This window comes from Mauremys mutica, chromosome 9, assembly GCF_020497125.1.
Source record: "Mauremys mutica isolate MM-2020 ecotype Southern chromosome 9, ASM2049712v1, whole genome shotgun sequence".
NCBI lineage: Eukaryota > Metazoa > Chordata > Testudines > Geoemydidae > Mauremys > Mauremys mutica.
In genome coordinates, this window is record NC_059080.1 from 56,377,414 (window position 1) to 56,397,418 (window position 20,005).

General features: G+C 44.0%; 1 protein-coding gene across 3 annotated transcripts in view; it reads right to left on the reverse strand.

The window, feature by feature from the left end:
* The window catches only part of STAG1 (stromal antigen 1), a 349,145-nt gene that overhangs the window by 253,367 nt on the left and 75,773 nt on the right, over positions 1-20,005 (reverse strand). For 2 of the 3 annotated variants that reach the window (XM_045030098.1, XM_045030097.1), the window contains 2 exons: positions 16,265-16,367; positions 1,191-1,358 (listed from right to left, as the gene is read on the reverse strand). In XM_045030098.1, the coding sequence (XP_044886033.1) occupies positions 1,191-1,358; positions 16,265-16,367 (271 nt within the window). Of the gene's footprint in view, positions 1-1,190; positions 1,359-16,264; positions 16,368-20,005 lie in introns of those variants that run through there. The other variant, XM_045030100.1, reaches the window with a different exon arrangement.

A 20,005-nucleotide genomic window follows, 5' to 3' on the forward strand; every position in this document is an offset into this window, starting at 1 on the left:
CCATCATGGATTTATGTCTGGTGGGTAACATTTTCAAAAGGGCTTAAGTGACTTTGGACAGTCTTGTTTTCATAAGTGACTTAGGCACTTGGACTCCTAAGTGCTACTAAAAGTCAATGAGACTTAGGCTCCTAAGTTCATTAAGTGACTTTTGAAACTGGGACTTAGCCTAAGTCATTTAGAATAAAATTTTCAAAAGCACTTAAGTGGCTTAGCCTAAATCTCCCTAAGAGATGCTTATACACCTCTACCTCGATACAACGCTGTCCTCAGGAGCCAAAAAATCTTACCACGTTATAGGTGAAACCGCGTTATATAGAACTTGATTAGACCCGCCGGAGAGCACAGCCTCGCCCCCCTGGAGTGCTGCTTTACTGCATTATATCCGAATTCGTGTTATATCAGGTGGCATTATAACGGGGTAGAGGTGTACGAATATAAGCATCAGACCAAGCATAGTGTTTCTCTCATAACCTTACCTTCCTTCCCAATACCTGAATCTTCTATTACTCAGTTGTCAAAATACTTAATTCCTACACTGCACCAGGAAGGTCTCTGCAATCCTAGGGGTCCTGAAATCTTTTTATTTACTTTTATATTATTATTTATTTTCTCTGGAGTCTGGATCTTGACAAAAAATAATTGACTAGCCCATTCTAGTGGAATGATTCCACTAGCCAGAAGCCTGTAATCCTGGAGATGAAGGCTTGAATTCTTTTCCCTAGAATTAATTGAAAATGGGACTTGGGCTCTAAGTCACTTCAGTACTTTTGAAAAGTTTACCTGCTGTGATTAAACATCTCACATCTTTTCTGCCTTGCTATACTTAATACATGATAACCTTCATGAAAAGCTGCTTTAAATATTCCCTAATTTTAGTACTCACTTGTTTTTCCATTTTAAAATAACAAAAAAGTGAAGACATTTACTAAAGTAGAAGACTTCTTCTAGGACTATGGTTATTCCACATATAATCTTCAGCTTGATCACATTCCTTATTTCTTTCTTTACTTCAACATATAAGATAAGGGGAAAATCTTAGCATAATACCCAGAGATTTCATCAGTCTGATACAGATTATCAAAAATACAACCACAATACGATAGTTTACAAAAACTGTTTGTTAAGTCTGAAAATATTAAGTGATCAAGCTGTAACAAAGATAACAAACAGCACATTAGTTATTTTACCTGCATCGCACTTTTCCCCAGTTTCACCACCTCAAACAAAGTGACAGGGTCCCCGCCTTCTCCATTCTGTTGAGGATGACCATTAGCTCTTCCACGACCTATTCCTCTAGTTCCAGGTTCAGAACGACTCTTATCTCCTGGAGACTTTCGAGGTTTCTTATTGGCAGACTAGATAAAGGGAACAGCATAATGAAAAATGGAAGTATTTATAAAATTTGAATGAATGAATGAATTCAAAATGCTTGTAAACCATTTATACATATCAATCACCAACTATTGTGATAAGTACTTGGTAGGCATTTTATGTGTAATGTCAAGTTAAGTAGTATGACTTCCTAGCACCAAAGAGCTAACAGGACATATTTCCATAATACTAGTCTTAACCAATACAATAAATACACAAAATAATGCAATTCATGCTTGCAATTATGCACAAGTCAAGAAAATTAAAAATTATGGTCAATGCGACAAAAACATCTCTGCCATATACTTACTTACACAATAACTAGTGCATCTTATTTACAGAACTACTGCATCCTATTTACCTCAGGACAATTATTACCAAGTTCATAGGGACCAACTGCATGTTGTTATACTGAAACTGTGTTCTTCCCTTTCATCACCATCCAACTACAACTTGTTCATAGTTCCTTATTTGCCCATGAGAAAGGCTTAGTTGTTCTCCTTCCACACCACTAAAATTAATCAATAAATGGATTTATATGGACTGATAGATACAACTGATGACATGGTCCCGTCTTGCCACTAAATCTGTGGTGGAAATCCAGGCCCTCCTGATGTCAACAGAAGTTCTACCTATTAATCTATGTTATTTAATATAAGATTTCCTTAGTTCCTTCATACCTATAGCTCCCCCTTGTGTGTTCTACATGAACCAAACAGCTTGGAGATCAGTCTTGCAGGTATGTAAACCATTTTGCTCAAGATAGTTAGTTCCTTATAAAGAGTTAATCTTCTGATGGCATGATTGTACACAGACCACTATCATTCTGTTATCACTTGCCATGTGAATGGTGAAACTGTTTTGGGGGAATTGTGTGAAGAAAGTTCTCTACTGCGCTTACTGCTGCTCACAGCTCCAGAAGGTTTATTCTGTAGAAAGTCTCCTGGTGCGACTAATTGCCTTGAAACACAGAAAAATATTCTGTTCATCCAGGCCTTGAGAGAGGCTCCTCCAGGGGCTTACTGACTCTGAGCAGGTTGTGCCTAGACTTCCACAAAGCACAGAATGAAGCATTAAGGACCATAGTCTCTGGCTTGTTAAATCTATTTTGCATGGTTGAACACAGCAGCAACACATGGACTTCAAATGGCCAGATATACCCAGCAGAGAATTCTCTCTGCATAGGGAAACTCATCTGGAAAAAAGCTTGGGCAGGCAGAAGAACTGACTTCTGTGCCAACCTTCGCCACACCCGTGGCACAAGAGGAAGAAAGGGTGAGTCAGATGCATGCCACAGGGTGGGCTAGGAGAAATGAGGAGGAGCAAGGCAGAGTGGAGCACAACTGTGCCTCATATCCCATGGTTTAAGGTCACTGAGGGACCTTACACCAGTGGTATACATTAGGGCTGTTTGTTCCTCAGAACTCTAACTTAAGTTGAGGCTAGGCAGCACAGGATCAGGAAGTTGCGAGCATGTGAACTGGAGATTCCAGCCCCAGCCCTGAGAGAGATAGGAAGTTCCCATTTCTCATGGGAACATTATGCAAGCATATACAGAAGAAGCGCCGATCTAGTTAACCAAAAGCAGCTCCATGTCAAGATTGTGGAGTATTGAGAAACTGATCTTTTGTGTACTATATAGCTTGAGGCTTTTTTCACAAAATAAGACCACCAGGCCCAAGATGGACTTTATTTGGTAGCTAGGTGGCTGGTGTTTTGAAGTGGCATTAAGGAGTTACATTGAAAGTTAACTATGAACCTGAGTTGTCCTGAATTTGTGCTGGACTGCTGATTCTGTGGACAAAGCTTTTGCCAAGAGGTTAAATAGGTAATGAAAGATATGATTCCCTCCTACATGAGGGTACGTCTACACTACGGGATTATTCCGATTTTACATAAACCGGTTTAGCAAAACAGATTGTATAAAATCGAGTGCGCGCGGCCACACTAAACACATTAAATCGGTGGTGTGCATCCACGGTCCGAGGCTAGCGTCGATTTCTGGAGCATTGCACTGTGGGTAGCTATTCCGTAGCTATCCCATAGTTCCCGCAGCCTCCCCCGCCCCTTGGAATTTCCGGGTTGAGATCCCAGTGCCTGATGGGGCAAAAATCATTGTCGCGGGTGGTTCTGGGTACAGCCTCACCGCTCCCTCCCTGAAAGCAGCAGACAACCGTTTCGCGCCTTTTTTGCTTGGTGAACTGTGCAGACGCCATAGCACAGCAAGCATGGACCCTGCTCAGCTCAATACCGCAATCGTGCATGTTTTAAACACCTCGCGCACTCTCGTGCAGTATATGGTGAACCAGGACCTTCAAACCGAGGCGAGTAAGACGCGGATACGGCAGCGCGGCGATGACAGTGATGAGGACGTGGACACAGAATTCTCTCAAATCGCGGGCCCCTGCGCTTTGGAGATCCTGATGGTAATGGGGCAGATTCTATCCATTGAATGCCGATTTTGGGCCCAGGAAACAAGCACTGACTGGTGGGACCGCATTGTGTTGCAGGTGTGGGACGATTCCCAGTGGCTGCGAAACTTTCGCATGCGTAAGGGCACTTTCATGGAACTTTGTGACTTGCTTGCCCCTGCCCTGAAACGCCAGAATAGCAAGATGAGAGCAGCCCTCACAGTAGAGAAGCGAGTGGCGATAGCCCTGTGGAAGCTTGCAACACCAGACAGCTACCGGTCAGTCGGGAATCAATTTGGAGTTGGAAAATCTACTGTGGGGGCTGCTGTGATGCAAGTAGCCAAAGCAATCACTAAGCTGCTGCTACGAAAGGTTGTGACTCTGGGAAACGTGCAGCCCATAGTGGATGGCTTTGCTGCACTGGGATTCCCTAACTGTGGGGGGGCGATAGATGGAACCCATATCCCTATCTTGGCACCGGAGCGCCAGGGCACCCAGTATGTAAACCGGAAGGGGTACTTTTCAATGGTGCTGCAAGCACTGGTGGATCACAAGGGACGTTTCACAAACATCCATGTGGGATGGCCAGGGAGGGTTCATGACGCTCGCGTATTCAGAAGCACTACTCTGTTTAAACGGCTGCAGCAAGGGAATTACTTCCCAGACCAGAAAATAACAGTTGGGGATGTTGAAATGCCTGTCGTTATCCTGGGGGACCCAGCCTACCCCTTGATGCCATAGCTCATGAAGCCATACACAGGCAGCCTGGACAGTGGTCAGGATCTGTTCAATTACAGACTGAGCAAGTGCAGAATGGTGGTGGAATGTGCATTTGGCCGTTTAAAGGCGCGCTGGCGGACATTACTGACTCGCTCAGACCTCAGCCAAACCAATGTCCCCTATGTTATTGCTGCTTGCTGTATTCTCCACAATCTCTGTGAGAGTAAGGGGGAGACCTTTATGGCGGGGTGGGAGGCTGAGGCAAATCACCTGGCCGCTGATTACGCGCAGCCAGACACCAGGGAGATTAGAAGAGCACACCAGGAAGCGGTGCGCATCAGAGAAACTTTGAAAATGAGCTTCATCAATGGCCAGGGTACAGTGTGACTGCTGTGTTTGTTGATGAACACCCAACCCCCTTGATTGACTCATTCCCCGTAAGCAACTCACCCTCCCCCTTCGAGTACAGCTTACTTATGCAAATAAAGTCACTCTCGTTTAAAAATCATGAATTCTTTATTAATTCATTATAAAAAGAGGGAGAGAAGTAAGGGTGTGGTTTGAGAGGAGGATAGGAAGGATGTAGAAGGCCATTAAAAAAATTTCACAGTAACGACAGCCTTCTGGTTGGGCTGTCCACGGGGGTGGAGTGGGCGGGTGCACGGAGCCTCCCCCCACGCGTTCTTACACGTCTGGGTGAGGAGGATATGGAACATGGTGAGGGTTGAGGGTGGTTATACAGGGGCTGCAGCGGCACTCTGTGATCCTGCTGCCGTTCCTGAAGCTCCACCAGACGCCGGAGCATGTCAGTTTGATCACGCAGCAGCCCCAGAGTTGCATCCCGCCACCGCTGATCTTCCTGCCGCCACCTCTGATTTTCCTGCCGGTCTTCCTGCCGCCACCTCTCATCTCTGGTGTCTCTCCTGTCCTCACGTTCACTGGCATCTTTCCTGTAATTTGATACCACGTCCTTCCACTCATTCAGATGAGCTCTTTCATTGCGTGTAACTTCCATAATATCCGAGAACATTTCATCTCTCGTCTTCTTTTTCCTCCGCCTTATCTGTGCTAGCCTTTGGGATGGAGGAGGGCCGCTTGAAAAATTTGCAGCTGCATGAGGGAGATAAATATTTAAAAAGATACATTTTACAGAACAATGGTTATACTCTTTCACAGTGAACAGCACTATTCACCTTACATAGCACATGTGATTTCCCTACAAGGTCGCATTTTTCATCTTAATAGTGAGTGCCTGCAGCTCTGGAGTTACAGATCTCACAGACACAGGTCCAGGCATCAGAATTCAGCTTGCATGCGGCCATGGTAAGCCACTGTCTTTCGGCTTCTGCAGTGATTTACCCCTCCCCCCAATGCATGGCTAATACCACGCTAGCTCCCTGCTAATCAACACCCTTCCCACCCACCCCCCACCCACTGCGTGGCTGGTAGCTTGGGGAAGATCGCCGGTGACCAAACACAAAAAAGATCATCGGCATTTCACTCCTCCCCCCACTTGGCTACGTGCAGGAAAGGTTTTTTTTTAAGCTGCTGCAGTCCACGAACCCAGTAGGAAAATGGCCATCCCCCTTACTTAAATTCCTGATTTTTAACCAGGTTATCCTGAACGATATCACTTTGCTGAGGATCACACAGCGAGCTAAAGAACGGATGCTTCTTGAATGCCAGCAATCACCGGGACCATACGCTGCTATGCTTTTCCATGCAATGATACCTGATTACTTGCTACATGCATGGCGTGGTAAAGTGCCCTACCATGGTGGGCGGAACAAGGCTGCCTTGCCCAGAAACCTTCTGCAAAGGCTTCTGGAGTACCTACAGGAGCGCTTCATCGAGATGTCCCTGGAGGATTTCCTCTCAATCCCCGGACATGTTAACAAACTTTTCTAAGTAACTATACTGTCTGCGAATGCATCCCAAGTCCTCAGGGCAAATCAATCATTAAAAAACGCTTGCTTAAAAAACAATGTTTGCTATTTGCAAAGGTACACTCACCAGAGGTCCCTTCCATGGCGTCATTGTCTGGGATAGTTGCTTGGGAGGGCTGGGAGGAGGGTAATTCCGTCAGGGTGAGAAAAAGCTCCTGGCTGCTGGGGCTCACGGAGTGCTGTGTGCTCTCTGCTAGGTCGTCCTCTTCTTCTTCATCTTCATCTTCCCCGTCCGCATAATCCTCAGACATGGCAGAGATTACAACCCCCACCTCGGAATCCATGGTCAGGGGTGGGGTAGTTGTGGCGCAGCCACCTAAAATTGCATGCAGCTCAGCATAGAAGCGGCATGTTTTTCGACCTGCCCCGGACCTTCCGTTTGCTTCTTTGGTTTTCTGGTAGGCTTGTCTGAGCTCCTTAACTTTCACTCTGCACTGCACTGAGTCCCTGCTGTGGCCTTTATCCGTCATAGCCTTAGAAATTCTTTCAAATACTTTTTCGTTTCGTCTTTTGGAACGCAGTTCTGTTAGCACTGAATCCTCTCCCCATATAGCGATCAGATCCAGTACCTCCCGTGCAGTCCATGCTGGGGCTCTTTTTCGATTCTCAGGAGACTGCATTGTTACCTGTGCAGATGAGCTGTGCGTGGTCACCTGTGCTGATGAGCTCTCCACGCTGGGGAAGCAGGAAATGAATTTCAAAAGTTCGCGGGGCTTTTCCTGTCTACCTAGCCAGTGCATCCGAGTTCAGAATGCTGTCCAGAGCGGTCAGTGGTGCACTGTGGGATACTGCCCGGAGGCCAATACCGTCGATTTGCGGCCACACTAACCCTATTCCGATATGTTAATCCCGATATTAGCGCTACTCCTCTCGTCGGGGAGGAGTACAGAAACCGATTTAAAGAGCCATTAAAATCGATATAAGGTGCCTCCTAGTGTGGACGGGTGTGGCGTTAAATCGGTTTTACGCTCCTAAAACCGGTTTAAACGCCTAGTGTAGACCAGGCCTGAGACTTGGTACTAGGATCTTCATCAGTTTCAGATACATCCAAGGGGCAGGTGAGAGGCTCAGTGGCATAGTCTTCATTTGCAAACATTGCTTCTGGATACCAAACTGGAGAAAATATTGATTGGCAGGAGTTAATGGGGACACAGAGGAAGCCTTCCCTTAGATCAGCTGAACAAAGGATATCACGAGGGGGCAATTTCCAAAATATGGAGAGTTTAACATATCTGCAGATCCAAAGACAAGAAAGCAAGTAATGGGTGGAAGCCTCCAGTTTTGTTTGTTTTCAGTGCTCCTCTCTCTTCTGCTGATGGATATAGTAAGTTCTGTATTGAGTCCAGTATGACTTACTACTTCTCTGGGTGGGGAATAGAATGAAATAGGAGAACACTGAAAATCTTTATAATACCTCTTTTTGATCATTTCTAAAGCCTATGTGGCTGTGGCTGTACTCGTCGCAGGCATGAAATTCTTTTTTTCAGCTTGACCCCTAAATCTTGGGCAAGTTGGCTCAGCATCCTCACCACCAACCTCCCAACAAGAGGAACCCTTTTCACTACTGCCAGAGAAACATTTTCAGGTGCCACAGGAATAGAGGGATTAAAGAACATGCAGCTCTGTCTGCATTAGAAGCACATGGAATTAAGGCAGGTTGTTCTGTAACTGCTCCTAGGTTCTCTGGCTGAGTTTTCCAGACTTATTTCATTGAAGAATCCTTCAAGGTTTTAATGAGGGACTAGCTGAGTAGTTTTGTGCCATCAGTGTTGCTGGGATGAAGTTTTCTCTAGGGGAGACATCTGTATCCCAAATTATCAACTATATATTTCTGTGATCTAGAGTGAGGACGACTCTGTCCAAAAATACAATAATGCCACAGGCTTTAATGTACACGATAGCTAACGACATGAAGTCTGGAAAACATGCCTTACAATGAGAGACTTGAGGAGTACAATATATTTAGTTTATCCGAGAAAACATTAAGAGGCAATTTGATCATGGTATACAAATACTTATATGAAGAGAAGTTATTTATTATTATTAGAGGATTCTAATCTAGCAGACAAAAACATAAGATGATCCAATGGCTAGAAACAGAAGTTAAAAAATTAAAACTGAAAATAAGGTGCAAATTTTTAACAGTGACAGTATGTACCCACAGGAACAGATTACCACAGAATAGGGTAGTGTGGAAGCAGGGAAAGCTTCAATAAGGATTTGAAGCGGATTTTAATGCGTGTCAGTCAGTTAGCAAGAGTCAGACCATACTGTAACCCTAATGACGTGAGACTTGTAGGAGCAAAGATAGTGCGAGGCGACAGGACAAGAACTGTGTACAAAGTTATTACGACCTTGCAATCACTAACCAAAATGCAGGCTTGCTTTTCTTAAGAGAGAGACAAATAAGATAAGCCTTTCTGCTATGTATAAACAAAATGTATTTGTTGCTTTTTACTGTCTCCATGATTGCTAGAAATTGTCTGTAACAAAGGTATAAAGGCTTGATGTAATTGTTTACCAGTTGAGAGACCTGTCCAGGACTGGGGCGACCCTGTGTCCTATGGCACTCTCTCCCTCCATTGTAATTACTGGAGAAATAAAGTATTTGATTTTGCTGCACCCAAACAAAAAGCGAGAACTGAGTTTTTCTTCGACAGTAGATTCTCCATCACTTGGAGTATTTAAATGAAGATCTGAAGTTTTTCTAAGAAATACACACTAGCTCAGCCACAAGTTATTGGGTCTCATGCAGTAAACACCGAGTGAAGCTTTCCTGGTCATGGTTCATTTGGGCCTTAAAATCTCTTAATTTATGAAAAGATATTTTACAAGATTTTAGTTTTTTCTTTGATTTTGCCTTTAGTCCTCAACTACTTATTCCCTTCTGTATTTGAATCAAGAAGAGTATAGTGTGAGAATTAGGGCTTGGCTACACTTGTGAGTTACAGCGCAATAAAGGAGCCCAGGGCGCACTAGCTCACTACCTGTCCACAGTGGCAAGACACGTAGAGCGCTCTGACTCCGTGGCTACAGTGCTGCTGGTACTCCATCTCAGCAAGTGGAATAATGTTTGCTGCACCCCCGCTGGAGCGCCGCGACACCAGTGTGAACAAGGTGTTGCATTACTGCACTCTGATTGATCTCCAGAAACGTCCCATAATCCCCTTAAGTCAAGTGGCCGTTCTTGTCATTGTTTTGAACTCGCTGTAGGAATGCTGTAGGAATGCAGATATGCCCTTTCAAAGCTCCCTTTCTGACAGCTGGCTGCTTATCTCCTCAGGGACAAAGGAACCATTACTGAGGAATGCTGCTTGCTTTGAGTGAGTGAGAGAGAGGCAGGGTGGGGGGTGGGGGAGGTCTGCTGCTGTCTGAACTTAAAAGACAGCATGCTGACATGCTCTCAGCCCCCCAAAAATTCACTCTCTTCCCCCACATACACACAACACGCTCCCTGTCACACTCCACCCTACTCCCCGCATTTAAAAAGCACATTGCAGCCACCTGCATGCTGGGATACCTATCACAATGCACTGCTCTTTCTGGCATTGCAAGAGCTGCTAATGTGGCCACACCAGTGTGCTTCCAGCTGAGTGTGTAAGCACTCGGCAGTGTTTTCGCTGCTGCGGTCTCCGAAGGCTAGTTTAACTCCCAGCACTCTACGGCCTGGTCTACACTACGGGTTTAAACCGAATTTAGCAGAGTTAAACCGAATTAACCCTGCACCCGTCCACACAACGAAGCCCTTTATATCGATATAAAGGGCTCTTTAAACCGATTTCTGTACTCCTCCCCGACGAGGGGAGTAGCGCTGAAATCGGTATTGCCATGTCGGATTAGGGTTAGTGTGGCCGCAATTTGACAGTATTGGCCTCCGGGTGGTATCCCACAGTGCACCATTGTGACCACTCTGGAAAGCGATCTGAACTCAGATGCACTGGCCAGGTTGACAGGAAAAGCCCCGCAAACTTTTGAATTTCATTTCCTGTTTGCCCAGCGTGGAGCTCTGATCAGCATGGGTGGCGATGCAGTCCCAAATCCAAAAAGAGCTCCAGCATGCACCGTATGGGAGATACTGGATCTGATCGCTGTATGGGGAGACAAATTTGTTCTATCAGAGCTCCGTTACAGAAGACGAAATGACAAAGCATTTGAAAAAATCTCCAGGCTATGATAGATAGAGGCCACAGCAGGGACTCAGCACAGTGCTGCATGAGAAGCGTAATGGAAAGCCAAAGAATCAAATGGACGCTCATGGAGGGAGGGAGGGGGTACTGAGGACTCCAGCTATCCCACAGTCCCCGCAGTCTCCGAAAAGCATTTGCATTCTTGGCTGAGCTCCCAGTGCCTGAAGGGTCAAAAACATTGTCCGTGGTGGTTCAGGGTATATCTCGTCAATTTACCCCCGCCCCCCCCCGCCCCCCCGGTGAAAGAAAAGGGGGAGAAAAAAATCATTTCTCGCCTTTTTTCAATGTCACCGTATGACTACTGCATGCTGCTGGTAGACGCGGAGCTGCGGCGCTGAACAGCAGCATCCCCTCCCCTTCCTTTCCTGATGGCAGACGATGCATAATGGTGGAAAACCGTCTTCATCATCCCGTGAGTGCTCCTGGCTGGCCTCGGTGAGGTCGGCCGGGGGCGCCTGGGTAAAAATGGGAATGACTCCTGGTCATTCCCGGCAGATGGTACAAAAGGCTTGGTAACTGTCCTCATCATAGCAGCTGGAGGCTGAGCTCCATCAGCCCCCACCCCCTTCATGTCTTAAGAAAATATTCTGTACTGTCTGGACTATCATAGCAGCTGGAGGCTGCCTCCCCCTCATTTTATCTCGCTAAAAAGTCAGTGTTTCTTATTCCTGCATTCTTTATTACTTCATCAGACCAATGGGGGGACACTGCCACAGTAGCCCAGGAGGGTTGGGGGAGGAGGGAAGCAACGGGTGGGGTTGTTGCAGGGGCACCCCCTAGAATGGCATGCAGCTCATCATTTCTGCGGGATCTCTGGGGCTCTGACACGGAGCGGCTGTGCTCTCTGGTTCTCTAGTACACTTGCCCCATATTCTAGGCAGGACTGACTCTATTTTTAGACAAAAGATAAAGAAGGGAATGACCCGGGGAGTCATTCCCATTTTTGTCCATGCGCCCCCGGCCGACCTCAGCGAGGCCAGCCAGGAGCACCCATGACAGCACCAGATGGTACAAAAGGATTGATAACCGTCATCGCCAATTTCCAATTGCAAACGGTGCAAAATGACTGATAACCATCAGCTCATCGCCAATTTACAATGGCAGACAGTGCAATAGGGATGGTAACCGTCTCTGCTACCTTGCAAAGGCAAATGAATGCTGCTGTGTAGCACTGCAGTACCGCCTCTGTCAGCAGCATCCAGTACACATACGGTGACAGTGACAAAAGACAAAACAGGCTCCCTAGTTGCCATGCTATGGCGTCTGCCAGGGCAATCTAGGGGAAAAAGGGCGCGAAATGATTGTCTGCCATTGCTTTCACGGAGGAAGGATTGAGTGACGACATTTACCCAGAATCACCCGCGACACTGTTTTTGCACCATCATGCACTGGGATCTCAACCCAGAATTCCAATGGGCGGGGGAGACTGCGGGAACTATGGGACAGCTACGGGATAACTTCCCACAGTGCAACGCTCCGGAAATCAACGTTAGTCTCGGTACATGGATGCACACCGCCAAATTAATGTGCTTAGTGTGGCCGCATGCACTCGACTTTATACAATCTGTTTTAAAAAACCGGTTTCTGTAAAATCAGAATAATCCCGTAGTGTAGCCATACCCTACAACTGCAAGTGTAGCCAGGCCCTTAAATGGGGAGCTCACAGATCCTGTTGTAACTGATGCATTTTAAAAAATGCTACATTGAGGGCCTCTTAGCTGGATAGAACCATACAGGGTCCTTCTCCCCCTAACCCCCCCCCCCCAACTCTTTTAAGGATCAGAAAAACTACTTTTTCATTTCTTTCAACTGCATTTTGAGGGAGGTCTTTCTTGGACTGAATGAATAAAAGATTATTATTTGATCTCCAGATTGGTATGCAACAGCTCAGCCATCCAGGTCCTTTCCCTCCAAAGGAGATTACTATATCTGATTAGATTATTTGGAAAAGAAAAAAATATCTCCCTTCAGCCAAAATTCAGGAAAACAGAAATTGCTATATTGGATCAGGTCTGTAGTCCATCTAATCCAGTATCCTGTCTTGGTCAGTGGCCAGCACCAGATTTTTCAGAGGAAGGTGCTTAAACAGATGAATCTCAAGTAGGAAGGTTATTTTACCTCTCTATTTGGCACTGGTGTAACCACCGCTGGAATACCGTTTCCTGAATTGTGGGCACCAGAGCTGGAAAGATGTTGATAACCTGAAGAAGGTTCAGAGAAGAGCCACAAGAATGATTACAGGATTACAAAATAATGCCTTCTAGAGACAGACTTAAGGAGCTCAAGCTATTTAGCTTAACAAAGAGAAGATTAAAGGGTGACTTGATTACAAGTATCTACATGGGGAACAAATATTTAATAATGAGCTCTTCATTCTAGCAGAGAAAGGTTTAACAATGCAACTGCTGGACATTCAAACTGAAAATAAGGCAAAAAATTTTAACAATGAGAATAATTAACCATTGGAACAACACTCCCAGGGGTGTGGTGGATTCTCCATCAGTGACAATTTTTAAATCAAGACTGGATGTTTTTCTAAAAGATAAGCTATGAATTATATTGGGGAAGTTCTATGGCCTGTTTTACATAAGAGATCAGACTAGATCATCATAATGGTCCCTTCTGGTCTTGGAATCTATGAAACCTTGCATTAAGCAGATGTGTGATAATCTGTCACCCATGAAGGCCTCACCTTAACCCCAAAAGGAGAGTGGTATAACCCCAAAGTATATAGTTTCATATCCCTTGCAAAACTTTCTTTAAGCATTAACCATAACAACTCTGGATATTTTTGTTATTTATGTAAATGATCAATCCTTCTTTGAACCTTGCAAGATACTTTGCCTAAATGGAATCATGTAGCAAGGAGTTCCACAGTCTAATTAGGTGCTGTGTGAAAAAGTATTTCCTTCTCTTAGTTCTGAATTTTCCTCCTTTCAATTTCATTGACTGTCCCCTTGTTCTTCTGTCACAAGACAGGAAAAAAAGAGATACTCCCAATCTACCTTCATTCTTTTTTCATGTCCCCTCTTACTTGCCTTTTTCTAAGGTAAAGGATCTCTCTTTGTGTAAGAGTTTTTCCATGCCCCTAATAAATAACATCTTTTTTTTCCCTGAACCTTCTCTAATACTTAAATATCCTTTTTGAGAGGCGATCAGTAGAACAGATAGTATTAAAGTAGGCTGGACCATCGATTTATATAACAATTGACTTTGTTATTGTGATAAACACAGAGAAAAATTTATCAGGCTTATTGCTTTTTGATATTGACCTTCTCTGTGGTATACTCCTCAGATGAGAAGGAGGAGGGGAAGCGCTTGGGTCTTTTCGTTTGGGAAGGAAGAGGCCACTGAAGAGGATGAGCTCTCACAAATACAAGGAAGATCTGCAGGTAGTGGTTTTGGGAAGGGACAAGGAAGGGAACCTTCCCTGTCTGATTTGGATGGTGCCCTTGGACAGGAGATTTCTTGATCAACCTCTGAAAAGAACAAGCCATTCAAGTATTTCCATCTCAAATTTAAGAGACAGGCCATGGAGGATCAATGAACTTGCCCTTAGGTGACCATCAGGTGAAAAAACACAGTAGTTTTGGAGAGATAAAGAGTAGGAAGTCTCTTGGATTGCAGGTGCTGATCCTAAGGATCACCACTGAAAACGGGGTGTTGTCTCATCAGTACATTTAAAGCATTTTCTCCTTCTGTCATTAGCCATCTGAGAAATTTTCCACATCCCACTGGGGTAGGAGGCGGCCTGTGTGTGTTTAAAAAAAAGCTCTCCTGGGCCTCTACGAAGAGGTCATACTTCCAGACTTTAGTGAGTAGGAAAGCTGCTATAGAGAGCAGTCTTTTGAATTGCAGCTGAGCCTCTGCTGTGCTGAAGCACAAGAAGAAAATGCCACTGGATCAAGGATTTCCCCCCAGGCTGTTCTTAGAATCCCTTCTAAAGAGTTGCCTTTTTTTTTTTTTTGTTAGGAATGATGGAAAGGAGAGAAGAAATAAAAAACCTAAAAAAGAGGCTCTCAGAAACAGCACTGAGAGGAAACTGCTGTTTTCTAGCACAGGGACATTCAGCTGAAGACTCACAAGGAAACAATACAAATGTGACAGCAAGATCAGCTGGAAAGCTTAAGACAAAAAATAATTGAAAAGGTCTGCACGAAGTGGTTTCTGGATGCAAGACAGGTAATCAGCATTCATGACCAGACCAGTATGAGAAGTTCCCTGTAACCATGAGAAAAGTGAGGTTCTGGAACACCCTTCAGTAGGCGTAGTGGTAGCATATAACCTAACTGGTTTTATGAAGGATCTTGATAGATTTATGAACAGGAGTTTGTGACAGGGTTGCCTGCGATAGCGAGGGACTGAACTCTATGACCTAGGAGGTCCATTCCAGTCCTATGCTTCCAACAGATTCTGAAACATTTGCAAAGTGGATCTGGCAAGCTGGAAGTCCTTCAGTGGATAGAGCTGTTAACTACAAAACTAACATAGCGATGCACAATTAAGGATTAAAATTTTATAGGAAAACAATGTCATTTTCCTACTGTACATGTACTTGGGTGGATTTTCAAATCTTTATAATCATCTTTTAGAACCAGATATGTTCTATATACTTATATGATCTTTTATAACATATATTCCATTAACGTAGTCTAGCTGAGCTGAAACCAGAACATTCATGAGGAAGGAACAAACTGGCAAATAGACAAAATTATTAAAAGCTCACAAAAAATTATGCAAAATTCTTACAAAAAAATCTTATTACACACTGTGTAATTCTGATTATATAATCAAACATTAATATTAATACCTGTGATGACTCTGGCAATCTACCTACAAAGAACAGCTTGATAAAACATAGCCTCCACAATTATATATGCCTGCTGAGGAAGTTACTTCTCTTATGAATAAATATCTTATAAATATAGAAAGGATTACTTACTAGTTACTGTGAGTTTTTGAATTGCCTAGGTACATTCCCATTCATGGTGTGGTAATGTACAAAGGCCCTTGAAGAAGAAACTTCTGTAAGTAAATACCTATGCAGCAGATACCAAATCTAGCGATAACTATATTATACTAAAGAACAAAGTTCCTTACCCAGATTCAGGACACAAAATATGTTCATTTATCTTAATCTTTTAACCTGCATTACTAGATCTCCCTAGGGAACATCTAAACATTATATTAAAAGTGTGAGCATACTCTCCAGTTCACATGAAGAAATTAAAAGCCACTTAAAGATGGCTCAAGTATCGTTTCACAGTACTTGTGAAGTATCCATTAAAAATTTTAACAGTAGAAAAGAGTTATGGTTAATAAAACTACTCTCATGCCTGGGAAGAATATTGTAATATGACAAATAATGAAATGTAAAATGTTAATGTGTCTGTATGTAAAGGAAAATGTATTAATGGCTATTACCCGCTTATCCTGTACTTCTATTTCAGCAAACAATTTTTTTCATATCAGTCTGACATGTATTATGCACTATAAATCTTCATATAGTTTGACAAATGGTTCATTGCAAACCTATTGCTGTGAACACTAAGAGGACAGGATGGGAGAACAATCTGCAGTCAAGTTTAAATTGATTCACAACAAAACAAAACTAAACACCACATACTGGAGGCCTGCCAGGACGGCCCCTTTTTCTCTTTCCTTTGACTTCTGTTTCTTCAAGCTCACTGCCAGCATCTGAATGTGCAGTAGTTTCATTTGTTGAATCCCTAGGGAAAAAATACTAGTTAAATTACAATTATTTTAAACAAGTTATTAATTTATAATTAACACTGATTAAATATTTAGGTGTAGTATAGAACAAAACAAATTATCCTTTAAAAGCGTTGTGCAGCATTCACTCTGCAAATTCAAAGATTGCTACGTATGGAGGAAAGTGAAATTCTACTTTGAAAATTGACTATGTTAAACAGAACCTTCTTAACAGATCCATTTGTGTGTGTACTCAGTCGTATTGGCTTGTTCTCATGACCAAAACAAGATTTTACTAATATTTACTCATTAGCCTGGAGAGCCAATACAGCTATCAGGAAAGCAAGCTGGATTCTATTCTAGCTCTCACTTCATTAAAGTGGTTATGTAAACTCCAATTATAGACCAAATTCTAACCTCAACCGCACTCAAAGACAATGGGATTGCACAGTGCAAATAAGGGCAGGATTTATCCTGAATAATCTTTATTGCTGGTGATGATGCACAAATCAGAGAGACGGTCAGCTTGATTTTCTCATCCAGGGTTGAGTTTGTGGCTCTGGGACTTAGGAAAACCTTTTCACTTGTACAATGAGCAAACCTGATCTGCAAGTCATTGAGAGACTACGGTATGCCTAGACTAGAAGTGGAAGTCAACCTATATATTCGATCAACATACAGCAACCACAGTAATCATTGCATGTCCACACTATCCTCTCTTTAGGTCGGTGATGCGCGTCCTCATCAGGAGCGCTTCCACTGACCTTAAGAAGGGTAGTGTGGGGAGCTGAGAGACTAGGCTCTCAGCTCTGCTGGCAGCTCCCTGCTTGGAGCTGCCCCACAGGCTCTCAGTGGGCTGTCCCCCCCTGCCTCCACTCCCTGATCCCCACCAAGGGGGAAGCCGCCCGGAACTTTCTCACCCCGATAGAGTGGAGTCCAGTTGCTCCTGTTTCTTGGCTCTCCATCCCCTCCAAGAGCTGGGCAGCCTTATCAATTTCACAGCTCATCCGGCCATGAAATTGACAAGACTTCCCAGCTCTCAGAGGGGTCTGAAGTTTCTCACCCCAGCTCTCCTGGAAAGCCGGGGGCAGTTGGGTGCTGGAAGGCAGATGTTAGCCATAGAATGTTAAAGGCCCTCTTCCCTACTAGCTGAGAAGGGGCTACCTTGGGTCAATTAGGGACACCTGAATCCAATTAAGGGCTGCCTGAGATCTTTTAAAACCCCTCCTCTGGCGAGAGAAAGGGGGAAGAGAGAAAGAAGCTCCTGCCAGGCTAGTGACAGCAAGGAAATAACCTGCTCCAGGGTGAGAGGCTGTGCTCCTTCCTATAGGGGAAACAGCCACACCTGAGTGCCTGCTAGGGGAAGGACTGATACTCCAGGGCAACGAACAGGACAACACCCTGCACCAGCAAGGAGGCAGCAAAAGGTATACCCCTAGGGTGTGTGTGTTTATGAGGCGGTTTCCTTTCTGTTTGGTGGAGGATCACCCATAGGCCAATCCTGAGAATACGATCAAAGGAGCAGAAAGGAGGAAGGCAAACCCTGCCCTAAGTGGGGCTGATTACCCCAGGCCCATAATTACCAGAGCAGGAAATGCTAAGTCCGGAGAGATGGAGGAAGTGCCTTGCCACATAGGGCACTTACATCAGCAGGAAGAAGGCTGTAGTGTAGACACTGACATAATTAGGTCGACATCAACTGCCTTATGTTGACCTAGCTATGTAATGAAGACCAGCCCTAAGTGTGGAAGCCCACAGTGCCACCTTTTCAGTCACTTTTCAGAGCAGGACCACACTTTAAATAGTAAAAATTGTTACCCAAAAATTTCCTTTCTTCTAGAAGTCAGGTCCACTGGTCCTACAATGGCTCTTCAACCAGAGGATTGCTACTTGAAGAAACCTGACCAGTCACTCATCCTCTGGGGTACTGGGTTCTGCCCCTGAAGAGCTCATAAATGAGACTATTTCTCAAGCTGACATGAACGAATTTATTTTAACTTTCACTTGTATTACCAATAAACTAATTCAAGAAGATCTCTATGGGTCAAAGACTACTTGTGGCAGAACACCAGATCCATCTTTCAGAATTATCAGGGTCTCATTTTTATTTCATATTAACGAAAATCATGGGTAACTCCTCTGAAGTAAAGGGAGTTACACGGGTATAAATTGGGTGTGAAGGGAAAATCAGGCCAATTTTGCTAAGATTATACGGCCTTAAACGCAAACAAGTGTGGATTCATTCTGTGGATCTGGCACCATCCTCCTTCATTTAACTATATCCAACTATATGAACATCATAGTTAAGGTTGTGCTAGAATCTCCCCTTGAGACTTTTGTAATTCTGTTCTCACCTAAATATTTTTTGAGAAAAGTAATGGATATTATAAATCTGAATATGTCTGAATTTCCTAAAGTGTATTTGAGTTACAAGATTTTGTAGTTGTCAAATATAAGATTATTAGAAAATCACTTCTTTCAGATTTTTAGAAAGGGTGTCACTTTTTTTGGAACACTTTTGTTGTCATGAAATTACATGCAGAAAGATAATTCTTTATTCTCAGAAAAAGAAAAACAATGCAAAGAAAAAGTGGACAATTAATTCCTTTATTTAATTGAGTGGTGTCAAACCAGTTTGCAGCAGTACAGCAAAAGTGACAACGTTGATGATTATGCCTATAATACTGGCAATGGTTATGATGTAGCTAACTGACTTATTTAAAGCAGCCACCATTTGTTGTAACTTATAAATGTGACTGAAGCCATAGACTGCCTTAGGGGACCACCATCTGCATGTGGAAGTGAGGCTGCCCTTTGTAAAGATGCCTACCATCTCATATTGTTTCCAATAGGACTAAAGCCAGGGTGGCCTCAGAGAAGATGACCAACCCAGTGCTCAGAAAACTGGACAGAAAACTATTAGGAGATGGGGTACAGGAGACTGTGGGGGGAAGGAGGGAAGGTCCCCAATGGGTTCCCCTTACCTTTGCCACAGCATGCCTCCAGATCTCCTAATTTCCAAAGATTTCCTCTAGCCTCAACAAATCCTACAGCACTCCTACCTCTAGGGCGCATGGTCACGTTCTTTGACAAATAAAGCATAAGCATAACTCCACTAGTCAATAAGTGCTACATGTCCCCTTTGAATCAACAGAAGGTGTAAATCTGCTACAGTCCTAAAGCAAATGCTTGGCTCTTTGCTGAAGATCTGGAGAGTCTCAGTTCAATCCCTGATGTGTCAGACAAGATAGAGACCATCACACTAGTATGGTGGGTGTGGAAGAAACAACCGAATAATTTACAATTCTCCCCCCCCCCCCCCGCTACTCTTTATAGGAAGCAAAGTACTCTCTTAATCTTTCTGATAGACTCACTCCTCAATCACCTTTCTTGATGGCAAGATACTTCTGGTTTGCAGCGTTCCTCATCAGAAGTTCACCACATGACACTGTCAGTCTAATGAGGCAGTGAGTCCTCCTGCAAAGGGCACAGCAGTGAGAGCTCAAGGAGGACTCCAATGGTGCACATGGTCAGGTGGGAAGATTTGCTCCCCACAGTAAATCATCCCTTCCATCTGATGTAGTGGGGACATGAAGTAAAGAACAGCCTCCACTCCTTGGCAGAAGCAGCCTGTCATATGCAACATACACAGCAC